Source organism: Vombatus ursinus, unplaced genomic scaffold, assembly GCF_900497805.2.
Source record: "Vombatus ursinus unplaced genomic scaffold, bare-nosed wombat genome assembly UNPS02014778.1, whole genome shotgun sequence".
NCBI classification, from domain to species: domain Eukaryota; kingdom Metazoa; phylum Chordata; class Mammalia; order Diprotodontia; family Vombatidae; genus Vombatus; species Vombatus ursinus.
This window is the reverse complement of record NW_020954556.1, coordinates 29,349,117-29,368,934: the sequence shown is the minus strand read 5'-3', so window position 1 is coordinate 29,368,934 and position 19,818 is coordinate 29,349,117. Positions and strand designations below refer to the sequence as shown.

Here is a 19,818-nt window from a genome sequence, read left to right as displayed (position 1 = left end):
TGTGTGTGTGTGTGTGTGTGTGTGTGTGTGTGTGTGTGTGTGTGTGTGTGTGTGTGTATCTACTGTGCTGCAGAAACCACCTTAAACAATATTATTTGTCCTCAGCAATTAAGAAGGAAAGAATTATTTATTAAGTATCTGTGTGCCAGGGACTGTGCTAAGTGCTTTACAAATATCTCATTTGATCTTCACCCTGGCAGACAGACACTATTACGATCCCCATTTTACAGTTGAGGAAGCTGAGGCAAAGGGGTTAAGTAATATGCCTAGGGTGACAGAAGTAAATTTGTGATTGACTTGAATTCTAGTCTTCTGAACTCCAGGTCCAGTGCTCTATCCATTGAACCACCTGTCTGCTTTCCTTTGGTTAAAAAACAGTACTATCAAAAACAACATCCTAAAAAATAGTGGAGAGATATAATTTTGCAATCATTGGGACTCCCTGAAAACTACAATAGGAAGAAAAAATCTAGATTTAAAAAAATCATAAACCTGCACAAAGCTATTAGAACTAAAGGACACAGTGAAAATTAAAGAACCCCCAATCACCATGTGAAAGAAATCCCAACTAAAAACACCCAGAAATGTCATAGTTAAAATCTAAAAATTCTAGAACAAAGAAAAAATACTACATACAGACAAGTTCACGTAAGACTAAGCAATAAAAGAAAGAAAATCATAGACTATGATATTTCAAAAGGCAAAAGATAAAGGTTTATGAACAAAATTTACCCTACAAATCTCATTATAATCCCATAGAAGAAAAAACCAACATATGCAAGATAGCAACCAGTCAACAATCAAATCAATTAATTTATTAAATGTCTGCTAAGTGTCAGGCATTGTGCTAGGCACTTAAGATATGCGTATAAAGAAGAAATAAATTCTGCTTTCAAGTTTACATTTTAACAGGGAAGACAACCAACGCATATAAAAACATACATAACATTAATACAAAGTAAATAAATATTAAATACAACATAGTTTGGGGGGGCAGCTAGGTGGCGCAGTGGATAGAGAGTCGACCCTGAAGTCAGGAGTACCTGAGTTCAAATCCAGCCTCAGACCAAACACTTGACATTTACTAGCTGTGTGACCCTGGGCAAGTCACTTAACCCCAATTGCCTAAAAAAAAAACAAAAAAAACCAAACAACATAGTTCAGGGAGGATGGGGCTAGTAATTAGAGGAAAACCAGGAAATGTTTCATGAAGAAAATGGCACTTGAGCTGTATCTTAAAGGAAGAGAGAAATTCTATGAGGCAGAGGTAAGGAGGAAGTACATTCCTGCCACATGAGACAACAAGCACAAAAAAAAAAAAATACAGGGAAAGGAGATCGAGTATAACGTGTGAGGAACAGAAAAGATCAGTCTGGATTGATCTCTGAGTGTGTGAGGAGCAGTACCGTCCACTGAAGCTGGAAAGATTAAGTTGAGGCCAGCTTTAGAAGCTAACAGAAGCATTTACATTTCTTTCTGGAAGCAATAGGAAGCCACTGGAGCTAGATGAGTAGGAGTCATATGGTCAAATTTGTACTTGAAAATCACTTTGTCTCAGACTTGACACTTACTAGCTGTGTGACCCTGGGCAAGTCACTTAACCTCAATTGCCTTGCCCAAAAAAAAAAAAAGAAAGAAAGAAAGAAAAAATCACTTTGGCAGCAGTGTAGAGGTGGAACTTTAGGGGTAAGAGACTTGAAGCAGGAAGACTAATTAAGAAACTAGTTCAATTACCTAGGAAGGTGATAAGGGTCTGAAATATAGCTTCCAAATCAAAGAAAAAGTACTTAGGTGGTGGCTGTGTAAGTTGAGAGGAGTTAGAAACTGGAAAGGTTATCAAGGTGGAAACAGCAAGATTTGGCAACTTAATGGATACATGGGGTTGAGGTAGGAAAATGCTGGGGTTACAAACCTGGGAGACTGGAAGGACAGTGGTGATTTCAATAGAAAAAGCAAAGTTTGGAAGAGGGAAGGATTTGAGGGGAAAGATAGTAGGTTTAAATTTTGGACATGTTGAGTTTAAGATGCCTCCAGGACATTCATTTTGAAGAATACAATAGGCAACTGATGATGCAGGACTGAAACTCAGGAGGGAGAATGGGGCTGGATATTTATATACCTATAGGTACAGATATCTAATGGTCATCTGCGAAGAGAGGACTTTCAAAAATTTCTGATGAAAAGATCAAAGCCATGTAGAAACTCTGAAAAGTAAATGCATAAGCAAGACCCTAAGACCTGACCATCCCCTCAAGCTATCTCTCTTCCCTTTCACTGCCAAATTGCTAGGAAAAAACTGTCTATACTTCCAGAAAAAAAATCTGTCAATGCTCATTTCTTCCACTAACTTCCCAACCTCTTGGAAATTCAATTGATTGAAACCAAGATGGAATAACAGAAAGAAGTCCAACAAGTATCTCCCCACAAAACTCCTTCAAAGAGATCTAGAGCCCACACCAGACTGAATCCTGATAAGGAAATTCAAGAAAAAGCCACAGGTCCTGGTCAGCAAAGGGAAAAAGATAGAGGTCTGTGGGCATTGTATACAGAGTCTAGCCGTGAACATCTCACCAGAACAGGGAGAATCAAGGTAAAAGGAGGCGCCAGACTTCCCACAGGATGTGAAAATAGGTACCCAACTGGAAGCTCTGACACCCACTACATAGTTTTGAGTCACAGATACAGGGCAAACTGAGTCTGAGGGGATGCCCATCAATTCAGGAATGGCTAAAGTAACTGTTGCATATGGATGGGATGGAAGTACTTTAAGAAATGACAGAAGAGAGAGTTTCAGAGAAGACTGAAGAACCTTGTATCAACTGTTGCAGAGAGATGCAGAACAATTTGTATAGTGATAACAACATTGTAGAGACAAAAAGCTTTCAAAGACTTTAGAATTCTAATCAGCATGATGACCAATCACAATTCCAGAGGACTAAAGATAAAATATGCTTTATATATTTCCTAATAGAGAGGTGTGAAGCTCAGAATACAGAATTATTATTATGATGATAGATAATGCATGGATATATGTTCCCTATATATTTTTTCTTTGAGACATGGTCAATGCTCATATTTGTTTTTGATTATACATGTTTGTGTAGTCAAACAGGGGTTTTGTTTTTCTTTCTTTATTAAGTGGGGGAAAGGAGAGAAATGAGAGGAAGACAGGACTGATTTTTGCTGATAGAAAAAAATAAAATTTAATTTATGAAAAGAAAATGCTATTTCTGACTTCTAGGTCACTTGAGCAATAAGAAAGAAGACTGGAATTTTCTACAGTCCCTAACTCTCTCTCTCAAAATTTTTTAAGAGGAATTATGTACTAGAAGTAGAGAAATTACAACTGCCCCCATAGGAGAAGAAACCAAGATCAACAAAGTAACAACCTTATGAATTAACAGAGGAAAATGATAATCCCTAATGCTGGGGTAGGGAACCTGTTGCCTCGAGGTGGTAGCCTTCTAGGTCCTCTGGAGCAATCCTTTGACTGAGTCCAAGTTTGACAGAACAAATCTTTTTATTGGAGGCATTTGTTCTGGGCAGTTTGGATTCAGTCAAAGGAATACTTGAGAACCTAGAGGGCTACATGTGGCTGCAAGGCCGCAGGTCCCCCACCCCTGCCCTAATGCATTCACTTACCACGCATACTTCTCCAGCATCCACACTCCAGCAGGCCATACAAACCAACCCACAGGTGTATGCTCTGGGACCTATTCTGGAATTTTTCTGCTGCTGCAGTCTCAGCCAGCACACACTACCCCTGCCCTTACCCTGGAACTCTACTGCAACAAGCCTCAGACCTCAACTCTGCCCAGATATGTGGAGAGGAGGAGAAGGTACAGGAGAATAGGACTGTGCCCCAGATGGGCCCTAGATTAGGGGACCCCAAAGTAATAGAAACTCTGCCCAGAAGACCCATTTTATCCTCAATCAAGACTACAAAAAGTGGCAGACACAGAGTCAACCTGACTAGACAACTAAAGAATAGAAGGAACTGAAGAAGGGGGACAGCATACAGGGCTAGAACAAGCCTGAAGAAAAGAAAGACTAGCATCCAGCTAGGGCCAATTTTGTCCCCTCAGATGTTAGTTGCACAAGGACCAAGGTCAATAAAAAGACAATTCCCCAATGTGGGAAGATGCTGAGACAGCTTTTGAATTCCCTCCCCAGGGGGGAGACCCACCACCAAAAGGGAAGGAGCTAGAAAATGAACAGGAAAATATAAAGAAAAAAGACTAAAATCACCAAAGATCTCAAAAGGAAGAAAAACTCAGTTACAAACTTATAGTATAAACCGAAAATCAACAAGGAAGATTGAAAATTAACAAGACATCTAAAATTATAAATGTCTCTAAATACTCTAAGACAAAGGAAATGGAAGCAACACCTGATGAAAAAATAGAACCTGTGAATTCATTCCCAAGACAGCACAGAACTGTAGCATGATGTTCCAGAATGGTTCAAGAGACAAAACCTCAAGAATTTAGACAAGAACAAATGAGAGAATTTATAATCCACGCAGCAGAGATAACCAGTAAACTCGAAAAACTTGAATCCATGGTGACAAGTCTCTCCAAAGAAGTGAAAGAGAGCATTACTGGAGACATAAATATAACTGAGATAAAGAACAATCTAGAAGAAAAGAAGCAAAAAGCAGTAATGTTAAAAGAATGCAAGCAAAATGTCCTGATGTTAGAGACAGCATTATAGACGCAATTTAAGGATTATAGGTCTTCCAAAAAAAACTGACAAGGTTAATAAAAAAAAATCTGAAAGCCATAAAGTAAGAAATACTACAAGAAAAATGCCCAGAGAATTGCTGAGTACAGAAAACAAAGCACCAATTGACATAATCTGTAAACTGGCTCCAGCGGAAAAAAAATAAGAAGTATCAAACTCCAAAATACATACATAAATGGTTAAATTTCACAATTCCAGTAACAAGAAATTTTGCAAAAGCCTAGGATAAAAACCTTCAAATATTATCAAAAGAAGGAAATAAAACTACTGTTTCCGAAGTTACCAAGAATTTCCTAACTACCAAAACCAATGACCTTTTCTCAATCCTCATCTTTCTTGATCTTTCTGCAGCATTTGACATTGTTGACCATTCTCTCTTCCTGGATACTGGCTCCTCTCTGGATACTCATGGGTATTCATGTTCTCCTGGTTCTCTTCCTATCGAAGAGCTCTTTCTCTGTCTCCTTTACTAGATCATCATCTACCCCCAAAGTGTAGACACTTCAAGGCACTATGCTAGGGTCCTCTTCTTTCTTCCCTCTACACTCTGCACTGGTGCCTTCATTTCTCATGTTCTCAATTATTGTCTCCATGCAGATGATTTACCAGATCTACATCCAGCTCTAGTCTCTCACTTGAACTACAATACTATATCACCAACTGCCTATTGGATGTTTCTCACTGGATATGCCATTAGAATTGCAAACTCAGGGCAGCTAGGTGGCACAGTAGATAGAGCTCTGGCCTTGGAGTCAGGAGGACCTGAGTTCAAATCTGGCCTCAGATACATGACACTTACTAGCTGTGTGACCCTGGGCAAGTCACTTAACCTCGACTGCCTCACCAAAAAAAAAAAAAAAAAAAAAGAATTGCAAACTCCACATATGTCCATGTAAGTAAGAACTCATTATCCTCCCCTGCCATTCCTCCTCAATAAATAAATAAATAACAGATCCTCTCTTCCTTTCTTCAGTCAGGGGCACATCCTACTAATCAACTGTTTTCAAAACTGGAGAATAATCCTTTCAATTCCTTACTCTCCTTCACTGTATATACCTGAAACAGCAAGACACTTTGAGGAAGAAACATGAAGTGTCATATGCCTAGCAAATCAAACCACTGCCACCACCTAGGCTGCTTCTGCCCCTTACACATGGATGCAAATATTCCAGGACCCTGAACACAAGAACCTTGGGAAGAACAGGGCTTTCCAGATCAGCCTCTGCAGAGCCATTATTGAGGAGAGGTAGGACTATGGAAATGGAGCAACTGTTGACAAACTGCTGGTTCCCTTATTACCATATCCTTCAAACCAACCCCTCTCCAAATCCAACTCTAAAGTTACCCACTCCTCCTATTATACTCTCTGGAATGTCTGCACCATCGATAAAAGACTTCCTTTTACCTTAAACCTTTTTCTTTCCCACTCTTGCCATCTTCCTGCACTCATTGAGACGTGAGTCCCTCCTCATGACATGGTATCTTTGGGCACACTCTGCAACACTGGTTGCATTTTCACTCCATACCCCTGACTCACACAACACCCTTAGCTGTGGTAAAGAAGTCAGAACATTCCTTGCTCCCTCTGGCCACTAGTATCTACTGACCTCCAGTATACTTGCCTTTCTTCAAAGAGTTCAGTGTTTGGCCTACTGTTTTTCTCTCCTCCCCAGCTCCTACCCTCATACTAGGGGACTTCCAATACATACATACTGAGGTACCCTCAACTGCCTAACTTCCCAGTTCTTCAATTTATATATTTCCCCACAACCTATTCCTTGCAACACACCAGCTACACACAGATGATCATGCCTTTGATACTGTCACCACAAGTGTTCTTCCATGTTCAAGATTTCTGAAATTCCTTTATCTGATCATAACTTATTATTCCATCTTTTTCCCCCTCTTACAACCCCTAACCCCGTTTTTCATTCTCCTTGTGACCTCTAGTCCCACTATCCCTCTGTTCTTTCCCAGACCATCACCCTGAACTACGTTGTCCTCTCTTCCCCATCTTGACTCCTTGGTAAGTCAACTCAACTCTATACTGTGCGCTTCTTTGGAGTCTCTTGTCCCCTTAACTATAACTGATCTTACCATGCCAAGCCTTAGTTTTCCTCGGATTGCTCATCATTCACCTTTTTTCATACTCATCTGCTGCTGAACCAAGCTGGAGAAATCACAGAACTATGCTGACTGGGTCCACTACAAATTCATGTTACATAATCTCAAGTGGGCCCTTACTTTAATGCAACACTTTTACACTTCCTAATTGATTCACTATCCCACTCACCACAGCTACTTTTCCAAGTGTTTTCATTCCTCCTCAAACTTTCCAGGGCTCCCTATCCACCCACCCTTTCTGTTGAAAAAACTATGGCCATTTCTCCAATATCTCCTTTTTCCCTTCCTCCTCATTTCATATCACTGAGATGCCCTCCCCCAGTTTCTCCTCCTCCTTCACTCATTTCACAAGATGTGTTCTTTCTCTTTGCCAAGGTAAAGTCCTTTAAATTACACGTTATCCTATTCTATCCTCCCTACCACTAATTTTCAATCTCCCCATATCTACTTGACTGCTTCTCTATTGCCTATGAACAGGCCCATATCTCCTCTGTCCAAAAACCAAAATAAAACTAAAAAACCCAAAAAACATCTTGATTGATGCATCCATCCAAATAGCTACCATCTTTTCCTCTCTCCTTCCTTTCATGAAGGAAACTGAACTCTCCAGACCAACGATCTCTTAACTGCCAAATTTAATGGCTTCTTCTCAATAGTCATCCTTCTTGACTTCTCTGCAGCCTCTGACAGTGTTGATCACTCTCTTCCTTTTATGATCACTCTCTTCAACTAGAATACAAGCTCCTTGAGAGCAGGGACAATTTTTCTTTTTGTTTGTATGTACATTCCAGGGCTAAGCATAGTATTTGGCACACTGTTTTATAAATGCTTGTTGATTGACTTGAAATCCCTGGCTTTTAATAAATGCTCACTGACTGCTACAAATAGGAAAACCAAGAGCCCTGAAGTGTCACCATACCTCAGACCACAGATATTCTACCAAGGGTGGGGAACCTGAGGCCTCGAAACCACATGTGACCCTCTAAGTTCTCAAGGGAGGCCCTCTGACCGAATCCAAACTTCACAGAACAAATCCCCTTAATAAAAGGATTTTGTTCTGTCAAAATTGGACTCAGTCAAAAGGTTGCACCTGAGGACCTAGAAGGCCACATGTGGCCTCGAAGGTTCCCCACCCCTGTTCTAGACCAACCCTTGCAGCTATCATCCTGGGAATCAACCTCCCCCCCCCCCCCCCCCCCCCGCCACCATGGAGATGTAGTCTCCATAGAGTAGTAAATGTCTCTCTGGTTCTGCAGCTGTTGCCTTCTTAGCCGCTACAGGTACTAAAACTCAGAAAACAAAGTTCCTGACACCAAAACTCTTTGCACTATGAAATGGTTCAACATCATAAACTGATATGATTTTAAGTGGAAATGACACTAAAGATAATGCATTACCATCTGCTTTACTGCTGTATTTTAAGGCCTATGAGACTTTTCCATCTGACATGCAGGTGAAACCTTCTATATGTTACATTTCCCATAAGTATGTGATCTCCTTGAAACCAGGAGCTGTCTTACTTTTTATTGATATGCCCAGCACTTAACAGATGCTTTTTCATTCATTCAATTCCACTTCTACCACATATCTTCCATTTGTCACCTTTTCTCCACTCACATGGGTCATCACCATAGTTCAGGTACCTTCATCTCTCAATACTACTTCAATAACTTAATTGGTTTCCCTGCCTCAAATCTTTCTGCTCACCAATCCATCCTATACACAGATACCAAATTGATATTCCTAAAGCACATATCTCACAATAACATTCCCCAGCTCAATGGACTCTAGTGGTTTCCTACTGCCTCTAGAATAAAGTACAAACTCCACTTTTCAGCATTTAAATTCCTTCAGTCTTTCCAGGCTTATTATTTATTATTCCCTTTTACACATTCTACAACTCAAGTAAACTGTCCTTCTTGCTGTTTCTCACACACATTCCATCCCCCATCTCTGTATCTTTCCATAGGCTAACTCCCATGGATGGAGTATGTTCCCTTCTAACCACGACCTTAGAATCCATAGCTTTCTTCAAAAATCAGTTCAAGTTCCTTTGCCAGGGGTGGGGAATCTGCTGTCTTGAGGCCACATGTGGCCTTCTGGGTTCTTGGGTGCAGCCTTTTGACTGAGTCCACAGAACAAATCCCTGGGATTCTGTAAAGTTGGGATTCCGTCAAAGGGCCATAGGTTCCCCACTTCTGTCCTATACCTCCTCTAACAAGGCCCTTCCTTCCCATCCAGAACAAATTACCTTGTGTTTACTTTCTATATACTTTCTATATATTTATATGTGTACATCTTGTTTCTCATGTTAGGATGTAAGCTTCTCAAGAGCAGAAATTATTTTATTTTTTGTCTCTGTAGCCCCAACACGTAGCACAGTACTTAGATGCTTCAAAAATGCCTGCTGATTGATTAATCACAACTCACCGTTATATGGCACTTGGTAAAACTTGAAGGACTTTCTCCAACCATGTAGTACCTACATCAAAGATTAAGTATTATTATTTCTATTTTACTTAGGAAGAAACAAACTCAGAGAAGTGAAGTGGCATGCCCCTGGTCACACAGATAAGAACCAGGAGTAGGACCCAGATCTTCTAACACCAAATTCAATGTTCTTTCCACTATATACCATAATGTCTCATACCACCTCCTAAAGTCTGGCAGAGTGCTCTGTATATATGTCCTCAATGTTTGCACAAGTAAAATGTACACAAAGACTAGTTTTTAAAAATTCTATTGTTAATCCTGAAAAACAATATTTTCACACAAATAGCAATTTAAGTGAGTGTCTCTATAGTAAAGTTGGAATCTGTTCAATTTCAAGGTTCACTGCAGCCAGGTGGCACAGTGGATAGAAGGCTCAACCTGGAATCAAGGCATGTGTTCACATCTAACCTCAGACAGGCTGTGTGACCCTGAATCATTTAACCTCTGTCTCAGTTTTCTTGACTGAAAAATGGAGATCATAACATTGCCTACCTGCCAGTGTTGTTCTGAGAAATAAGAAAATAATTATAAAGCGCTTAGACCGTATCTGACACATATCAGGCACTTTAAAATGTTTATCCCATCTTTAATCAATTAAAAACTTATCATATCTATAAGGAAGCTTATGGTACTAATGGTAGTATTATAATAGATGAAAACAAACTGTATGCCCAGTAAATAGAAAATAGATGAACATACTGTGGTATGTAAATTTGATGGAATATTATTGTGCCATAAAGTACTAAATATCCAGAAAGACATAGAAAGACTTGCATCTAGTGATGAAGGATAATAGAAAAAGAACCAAAAGAACAAAGTCTATTCAATAACTACAACAACATAACCAGCAACACTAAACGGCAAGGTAAAAACAATGGACAACGGGAGTTTCAAAAATAAATGTTATAACACATACACACCCCTTCCTTTGTATTAATAAACAGTAAACTACAAAAACAGGTGACAAATACTCGAGTTAAAATCACTCCATTAGGCAATTTTACTTTTACCACTTAAAAAAAATGACAAGGTAACCGAGGAGGTCTGTACAAATAAAATTAATAAGATAATTTTTTTTAAAAAAGAAATGAGCCATGATAAGATCTTCATCAGCAACTACTTATCACATATGTATCATAAGAAAGTTAGCTACTATATGATTTTTTTTTAATAAGTCATACAGCAGCTCATGAAAAGCTACCAAGTTGTCCACGGCTACCATATCTGTTGCTGGAAAAGTATCCATGATGTCACTGGCCCTCTTTGAAAACAAAGGCCAAACAAAAACACCCTACCAATGGAATCCCAGATCCTTCAAAGCATAAAACTATTCAGATAACCTACTTGGGATCATAAATCTACAACTGGAAGGAATTCAGAGGGCCACCTCATCCAATCCCCTCATTTTACAGATGAAGAATCTTAGGTCAGGAGACTGAGCTGCCAAAGATCATACAGGTAGCAAATACCATATCAAAGACAGGCTCATAGAAGCCACTACTGGAGTCACCAAACGGTTCTATCAGAAAAACTCTTATGAATTTTCATAGTAGTTTAGTGAGTATCCTACCTTTTCCATAGCTCAGAGTAAGGTATTTATTATGTAAATATTAATAATTTAATTTACGAAATTAATTTAATTTCAGGAGATCAAAGTTATCAAAATATAACTATCAATAATAACTGGCATTTACCTATCTTTTTACAGTTTCCAAAACATTTTGCACCATCATTTACATACATTTCCTACTTTCATGCCTAGAACTCAATTCCATGTGTTTGAATCCCTATATTCCTTTAAGGCTCACTCAGTTCTAGTGCCAAACTTGAACATCAGCTCTTTCCTGATCCTCCTGGTTGTTAGTGCACCCCCAAATCATTTGTACTTACTTTGTATATGTTTTATAACGTCCTCTCTATGTACATATTATTTTTGCAAATAAAATATAAGTTCCTTAAAATCATAGACTTTCATTATTGTCTTTGTATCCCCCAAAGCCTTACAGTGTCTTGTACATAATCAACACCCTCACAAGATCCCTGTGAAGCAGGTACTCCAAGTTTTTAAACAATACTTGGTTAACCAATACAAATGAGAAAACTGAAATTCAGAGAAGTGAAAATCTTTCTCAAAGTCACACAGTCACACAAACAAGACCAGAACTAGAATCCAGGCCTTCTATTTCCAGGTTTTTATGCTGCATCAAGCTAGGTCCCTGAAGATAATCCAAATTACAAAAATAACCATCACTAGTAATACCAGGGCAGCTAGGTGGCTTGGTGGAGAGAGTGCTAGGCCTAGATTCAGGACAACTCATCTTCCTGAGTTCAAATCTGGCCTCAGATACTACCTCTGTAACCCTGGGCAAGTCACTTCACCCTATTTGCCTCACTGTCCTCCTCTTTGCCAAGAAAACCCCAAAAGGGGTCACAAAGAGTTGGACACAACTGAAACAATGGAACGGTATCCTATCTGGATAGGGTGGGACCCTAAACTTATGATTTCATTAGTATAGAGAACTCCCAGGTAAGGGAGATGGAGAAACTTCTCTGAAACTTAGAGTTTGAGTTACCCAGAGCACACTTTCCTGTTAAGTGGCATGCCCAAGTCACATAGCTACTATGTTAATTGAGGCCACACTCGAACCCAGGGCTTTCTGACTCCTAGGGTGACCCCCTCTTCATCTTCATCTCTTTATATAAATTTGCTTCACCATTATAACAGCTCAAAGCACTTCAAATCTTCAAATCTCCAGCATTAAGCCAGCAACTCCTAACTAAAAGCCAGGAATGTTTTGTGAATTAGGTGATATTTGTTTTACAAAATAACTATAAAAGAAACATATTTAATTCCCAAAAGTGATTAAGACTCTCCTAAAACAAAAGCAAAATCTATTCAATACATCTTTGTTTACATTTCTTCCCTTCCTTAAAAACCTGAAAAATTACGTAAAACTGAAAAGCGATTGTTTTTGTTTAATTCCTAAATTCCTAAGCCAACATTTTACAATTCTAACATTAAGATTAAATGCTATTGTAAAAACTGACATCTGGATCCTTTTATTCTTATTTTCCTATTCCCCAAAGGCACCATCAGCCTTTCAGTTAACTAGCTCTGCAACCTGAGTCATCTAGACTCTTCACTCATAACACATATCCAAATCCAAACAGTTGCCAAACCACGTCAATTTTACTTCTATAATCTCTCATATGTCCCCTTCTATCCATTCAAATGGCCGCCACTCTAATTCAAGCCATCACTCTCCACTGACCTATTGCAATAGTCTCTCTTCCTCAAATCTCTACCCACTCCAATCCTGCTGCAAATGGGAATTTCCTAAAGTACAGGTCTAAACTAACCCAGCTACTCACTCGATAAACTCCAGTGGCTCCCTATTATCTCTTGTGTCAAATGTAAACTTTACAATTTGGTATTTAATGTCCTTCACGACTTGGCCAAATCTATTTTTCCAGTCTTTAACATTATTCCTTACTCCCTTCCACATACTCTACAGTTCAGCCTTACTGGCCTACTTGTGGTTCTTCACACAAGGCCAGATAGCTCTGTGCTTTGCAATGGATTGTCTTATCCCCTATGCTTGGAGTGTTCTCTCTCCAACTAAGACATAGAAACCTCTCAGATTCCTTGACTTTGTTCAAAACTGAGCTCAGGTGCCTTCACCTGCAAGAGGCCTTTCCTAGTCCCCTTAGCTGTTAGTGCCTCTCTCTTAAGGTTACCTGTTATCAACTTTATCAACTTGTACGTATATAACCTAAGAACCTGCATGCTCTCTTCCCTCTCTCTCCTTACAACTTAAGCTCCATAAGGGAAGGAACTGTTTTCAATTTTGTCTTTGTTTCCCTAGAAATTAGCACACTGCCCAGCCTACACTAAACATTTAATAAAAGCTTGTTGACTGACTACAATCAGTAATAAAAATAGTAAGTCACTTCAAATCTGTTTCTGATGTTTACTACCTGTGTGACCTCAGGTATGTCAAACTCTCTGGGCCTCAATTTCTTCATCTAATGAGATAATATATGTAAAGCACCTCACAAACTTTAAATCAATAAATAAATGCTATTATCATTATTCATCTGTAAAATGGAGAGATAGGATAAGAACTTGCCTAAAGTCACTGCAGCTTTACATCTATGATCCTAACTAAATAGGGAGAAGACTCACCCCCAAAATAATCAGTGGCTAGAAGAGAACTGACTCACAAACTTTTGTTCATTTATTTTTGGCCAAATATTTCAACTTTTACAATCTACCAGTTTCTTTAAAAACAAATTTTTATAAACCATTCTACAATACTGACACTTCAAGAATCTGTGATTTGGGGAATGTGGGTCTCAAATTTTCTTTTTAAATTTTCTAATTTGTGGTCTTATAAGAGAATCTACTAATTTATTCATCAGGAGTTTCAAATAAAGTTCTAACAGCAAAAAATACATAACCCATACTCAGTACTTAAAAATAAGACCTTCCTCTATAATTAAGGTATGGCACAAATTTTCAAAGAATTCAAAAATTAATGATTCTATGGCACTGTAATGCCAGTGATATCTGAAAAGAGTTATCCATGAATTTTCTTATCAAGTTTAAGGGTAAAATTAACAATAGTTTTGCCAGAATATATTAACTGAAGCCAAGTCACCTTTTTAATGCAATAACATAGCCATTATAATACAAGACACTCCTGTGCACTGGAGAAGCTTGTAAGGTTTTGCTTAAATATACAAAGCATTGCTTTTTTATCACAGCATTGTACACCAATTCCATCAAAACAATGTTCACTCAAAATATGTAATGATGGAGAAATTTGATCAAAATTCCTGGAAAATACAGAATGAAACAAGTACTTCAGAGATTCATTTGGATATGCTATTTTCAGGAACTAAAACATCAGCATGCAAGGCTACCACTAATAAATTCCACATTTATATGCATTCTAAGGTTTACAAAGCACTATCCTGACACCTTTGTAAGGGAGATGGTCTAAGTATTCTTATTCCCATTGCTGAGACCAGGAAACTGAGGTTTAGGGTTAAAATAACTTGCCCAGAATTGCACAACTAGTGAGAACCAAAACAGCTCTTTCCACTTCACCTTACCAACATCAAGAACGACTTAAAACCCTCCAACTTTAAACTTCACTTTATCAATCAAATGCTAGGTAGTCACAGATAAGAATATGTCAAAACCCAGGCATTACACTTTATCATTATTTCAGAGCATTATTTTGAATAAAGAAAACATAAGTTTTCTGGGAGTCTTTAGAATTATTGCATAAAGAACAACTAGTTTGTTGGGGTTTTTTTTTTAATAACAGTCCTTTCTGTTAAGTTACTATCTTATCAAATTAGTGAACATTAATCTTTAAATCTGATTCAGGTCTTCTAACCGGGCCTCTAGGCCTAACTGTTAGTTGACTTGCCCTGTATTTTATTATTTTAAAGATGCTTGACACAGAGAATAGATTTAAAAGAAAAAGGATCTGGTTGAGAGCTGATAACCTTATTCACTTTTTTAAAAGTGCAAGAAACTGGAGGGGAGGGATGAAAGGAAGGTTAAAATTAACAGTATTAGCCAGGATAGAATTTGTAGTACACGGTTCTCCTTATTTCCGCAAAACAGGTTTTGCCATTAAATCCATGAATATACTCAGAAAATACATCGCTAAATAAAAAGAGGTTTAAAAGGTTATCTTCTCACATACCGTTCATTTTCAGCATTTAAAAGTGGCAGAAATGTTTCCTATAGCTCCTCCCCCTCCCCCCCCGAAAAAAAATAAGGCATCTCCCAGTGAGTTTAATACAAATTAACAGGTACAAGAGGCCTCTGGAACAGCCTGAAAATGAGAAAAGGGAGAGTTGGGGGCAGGGAAGACTGGATTCTTAGGAAAAACCTTCTCCCAGTCCGCCGCCCCACCTCACCTACCCTCACCTTACCTCCCCCAGGCACAGCCGCGAGAGGCTAATTAGCCCCTCATTAATTGACACCTGTAATGAGGAAAGTTTCCCGGAGCACATAGGCCCCGCTCCCCGAGAAGATGTCTGGTTTAAAGGCGGGCCCCAGCCGGCGAGTGGAGCTGGGCTTCCCCGCCCGCCAGGTAACTGAGAGTGCCCAAGCCACGCCAGGCCCCACTAGGCCCGGCCCGCGTCGGCCCGGAGGCCGCAGCCTCCTCAGCCGCTCGGCTCCCCAGCCCAGACACCTTCCCGGGGGCGCCAGGCCCGCATGCTCCCCTGCCCGAGCGGAACCGCGCTTTCCCTCAGGCCTCGGAGGATGGGGGTGGGGGCCAGAGGCTGGGCCGGAGGAGAAGTGGGGGACCCCCCCAACACACCCACAGACACACACGCACCCCGAGAGGCGGCGACGGCGGCGGCTACTTACTTTCATTTAACACCTCCACCAGGTCTGCGCAGTTCTCGCACATCGTTCAGCCGCCGCCCCCCCCCTCCCCCGCTTCGGATCGCACGGACTGATCCTGACCGGAGGGGGGGGAGGGGAGAGAGGGGGGGGCCGGCCGGCCGGCGAGGGAGGCGGGAGGAGAGAGCTGGAGAGGGTGGGGAGGTGAAGGGGACGAGGAACTGCCTGTCCCGGGAGCGGGGGCGGTGAGGGAGGGAGGAGGGGGGACAAGGGGAGGTGCGCAGGCCGGAGGGGCGCGGAGGCGCCTGCGGCGGCGGGGAGGGGGGGAAGAGGGGGAGGGGAGAGGGAGGGAGGGAGGGGGATGGGGGAGAGAAGCAGTCGAGTCACTTCACCGACCAGACGCCGCGGCCACCGCCGCCGCCGCCGCCGCCGCCATTTTACTAGAGCGCTCGGGCTGCGCTCGGCTCTTTCCGACCAGGCGAAGGAGCCGAAGAGAAGAGACTCTCACTCTCATTCCTCCTCCTCCTCCTCCTCCCCCCTCTCCCTCCCCCTCCCTCCTCTCTCCGCACACACGATACACATACACACACACATACACACACCTCTACATACACACACATGCACACACCCACCCACCCCACACCACCTCTTGCTGGCTCACCTCCCTCCCTTTCCTCTTCCGTCCTCCCCTCCCCACCCCCACTCCCACACACACACACACACACGCACACACATACATACACACACACACACACACACACACACATATACACCCCCAACACCCTCCCAGCCCCGGATCTCTGTCAGCGGCCGGAAGGAAAACACGAAGCCAGCTCGGCTGTGGGGGGAGTTAGGGTGAGTAGGGTAAGATGGCGGCTTCAGGCTGGGCCGCCGAGGCTGCAGGTCGCCCATCGTCGCCCCCAACCCCCCTCCCGAAGCCCGATCAGCTTCCTCCCGGCCCTCTCGGCATTGACGTTGACCCCTCGGCTGCCACGAACGGAGGCAGCGCTGGGGTCCCCGCCCCCGCCCCGGAGCTCCCTCGGTCCCGGGTCCCCCCACCGTAAAGGGGGAGGGAGGGGGGTCGCGAGGAAGAGAGATTAAAAAAAAACCAAGCGGCTTATCGCGTATTGGGGAGGTCGATCCCGGCTCTTCCTTTAGTCACTCACGTTTGTCCGCCGCCCCGGCAGGCTGTTTAAAGGACCGCAGTCTTGAAGCCCCGGTAGACGGGCCGCCGACCCCTGCCCTTGGGCTGAGGGGAGCCCAGGGGTGTGGTGTTTGCCAAGCAGTGGGTGCGGCTTCCACCTGCCTAACCGCCGCTTCAGGACCTAAGATGTAGACGCCCCTCCGCACCCCAGGCTAATAAGCGTCCTCCATCCAAGATGGGTAAAACTTGAACTTGTAAAATGAGGGGGTGGGACTAGAGGACCCTTTCAGCTCTAAATCTATGATCCTGTGAACTTGTCACCCAATAGAACGATACAAATGGGGGGGGCGGGGAAGAGATGAGAATACAGGGAGTGGTTGCTCAAGTGACACAATATCCCTTTATTCAAGATGGGTCCTTTTGATTGACCCATGGTAGTATTCCGAGGGACAGTCTTTTGCTTCCCAGGCCATTGAGAAGGAACAGGAAGGATGAAAACAAGCATTCATTAAGTCCCTACTATGTGCCAGGTGCTTTTCAAATATTATCTTATTTAATACAACAATCCTGGGAGATAGGTGCTTTTATCCCCATTGTAGAGCTGAGGAAAAGATAAAAAAAAAAATGCAACTTCAAAGACAGCTTCCAGTTCAAAAATCTGTGATCCTGGATAAGATGTAGAAGACAGGACACAATTAAATCTACCCTCTTGCTGAAGTTTTGGTGGGTTTTAGTTGAGGGATGGTGCTGTAAGCCTAAATTGGTACCTTTGTACAATTAGGGGAAAAAAACGCCACCAATACCAAACTTGGATAATTAGCCCTCTTAACTGAGATGTAACCTAATAGAGGGAAGAACCCAGTTATTAGAATTGGAGTAGAGTTGAGACCTGACATAGTCTTGTGACCTTGGACCATGAGAAAGGTTATTTTACTGATTTTACAAATAACTGACATAATCAGCAATCATTTACTGACTACCTACTATGTGCAAGGCATTGGGAATACAAAATAAAAATGAAACTTTTTGCCCTAGAAGAGCAAACATTCTATTGGGATGGATAATATGTAAATGTATGAGTTCATACAAGGTAATATCTGGAGAGGTAAAGAGGGAATACTATCTGCCAACCCTATTTCACAGGTTGCCCTGAGAATCAAAGGATAATATATGGGAAAGGGCCTTAGAAACTAAAAACTATTGTAAAAGTATAAGCTATTAAGTACTTGATAGTTATATCCACATGACTTTCTGGTTCTCTTCAAAAGGCAAGCCAATGAAACCACTTTTCCTCCTACTTAGCCACCTTACCTACCTCTTCATGTTGTTAAAATTGAAGCACTGCAACTCCAAGGAGCTTCTGTCTAATAAGCACAAAGTAGGACTGTTCTAACAGAAGGTGAAATCTGAACCTCTGATTATATTTGATGTTCCAATTTATGAACATTAGCAACCTACTGACTACCAATGAGATTCTCTCTAAGATTGGTGACACTGAGGAAAGGTATAATAGTAATTACTCTTAGAAATTGGTAAAGAAAGCAAACACTGGAATATGAAGTTTGTTCCAACTTTTTGTAACCTTTCAATGAAAGGCAACATATTAGCATAAAGTGACTTTGTTCTTAAATATTTTTGTACCCCTTATATTTTTGTAAACAATAATGACCACGGTATTCAACATCATAATTCCATAGGGGGGTGACTGCTGAGTTTGAACTGTAACCATTGTGTGGATTAGAAGCTGTTTCCATTCTAATTTAGAGTCTATTGAATTTAAGGCTCAGCCCGCTAAAACAGTGATTCCCATCTCAAGCATTTGCCCAGGTGTATTCTTGCTTTAAAGTTCATGTTCTAGGGGCAGCTAGGTGGCGCAGAGGATAGAGCTCCGGCCTTGGACTCAGGAGGACCTGAGTTCAAATCTGGCCTCGGACACATGACACTTGCTAGCTGTGTGACCCCTGGGCAAGCCACTTGGCCTTGATTGCCTCATATAAAAAAATGAAAATTTAAAAAAAAAAATAAATAAAGTTCATGTTCTAAAGCCTCTAGTGTTTACCCTAGAGAGGAAATGTGACATAATGGCTATAGAGTCAGCCTCAGAATCAGGAAGACTTGGGTTCGGGTCTTACCTCTGACACACACATATTGGCTCATACCCCAAGCAACTCTTAAGACTAGAAGGTACTGAAGATTTGCTGATGTGCATTGATAGAGAGAATTTCCTCACCAATGAAATTATAGGTCCAGACCAAAAAAAAAAAAATGATGGCCCTGTCAACAGTTGTTACACATAAGTATGGCCTGTATGAGTTACCATGCTGTGATCTTTCTTGTATCACTCTACTAAACAAGGCTTTCAGAAACATAGTTTTGAATATTAGAGTAGTAGTTGTGCTGTAGCACTTTGTATTGATATTTGCCTTCAAGTGGAAAAAAAAAGCACTATTTTAGCACCTGTCAACATGGTTTATTGACAAGGCTAAAAAACATGCTTTTCAAATTGGGTAACTATGTGGTAGGCCCATGTCTCACCACTAGAAGCTGAACATGGCCACCATTTTATAGATGTGTAATATTAGGTTGCATTGATCCCATATTACAGACTTTTTCTTAATTGTTGTTAAAGTCTTTTTGACCTAAGATCCATTTGATGTGCTTTCAGAGTTTTGTGTAATAGATTTGTTCCTGAAATATATGCATTAATCAAGGTAGGTAACAAAACCTCTCGACTAGTCATTGTCTGATGTTTCTTCAAGGTGTGGAACTGACTCTGGGTTCTAAGATTTCTGCCAGCTAAACATAGGTTCTGGTAGATCCTACCAAACTGGAAAGTTTCTCCAAGTTTCATCTCTCGTCAGATCATCAGCCCATTTAAATTCAGAGTGGTATGCCGCCATCATGCCCTTTTTTCTTTTCAGCAATAGCAGCTGGAAGGATT

The 19,818-nt window shown here is 41.2% G+C and overlaps 1 protein-coding gene across 3 annotated transcripts in view; it reads right to left on the bottom strand.

Moving 5' to 3' along the window:
* USP34 (ubiquitin specific peptidase 34) overlaps positions 1 to 15,895 on the bottom strand; it is a 317,492-nt gene extending 301,597 nt beyond the window's left edge. For 2 of the 3 annotated variants that reach the window (XM_027865140.1, XM_027865142.1), the window contains exons 1-2: positions 15,758 to 15,778; positions 9,298 to 9,349 (exon numbers count right to left, since the gene is read on the bottom strand). In XM_027865140.1, coding sequence (XP_027720941.1) covers positions 9,298 to 9,349; positions 15,758 to 15,763 — 58 coding nt within the window. In that variant the 5' untranslated portion in view covers positions 15,764 to 15,778. Of the gene's footprint in view, positions 1 to 9,297; positions 9,350 to 15,757 lie in introns of all 3 variants that reach the window. The other variant, XM_027865141.1, reaches the window with a different exon arrangement.
* Positions 15,896 to 19,818: the final 3,923 nt, after the last annotated feature.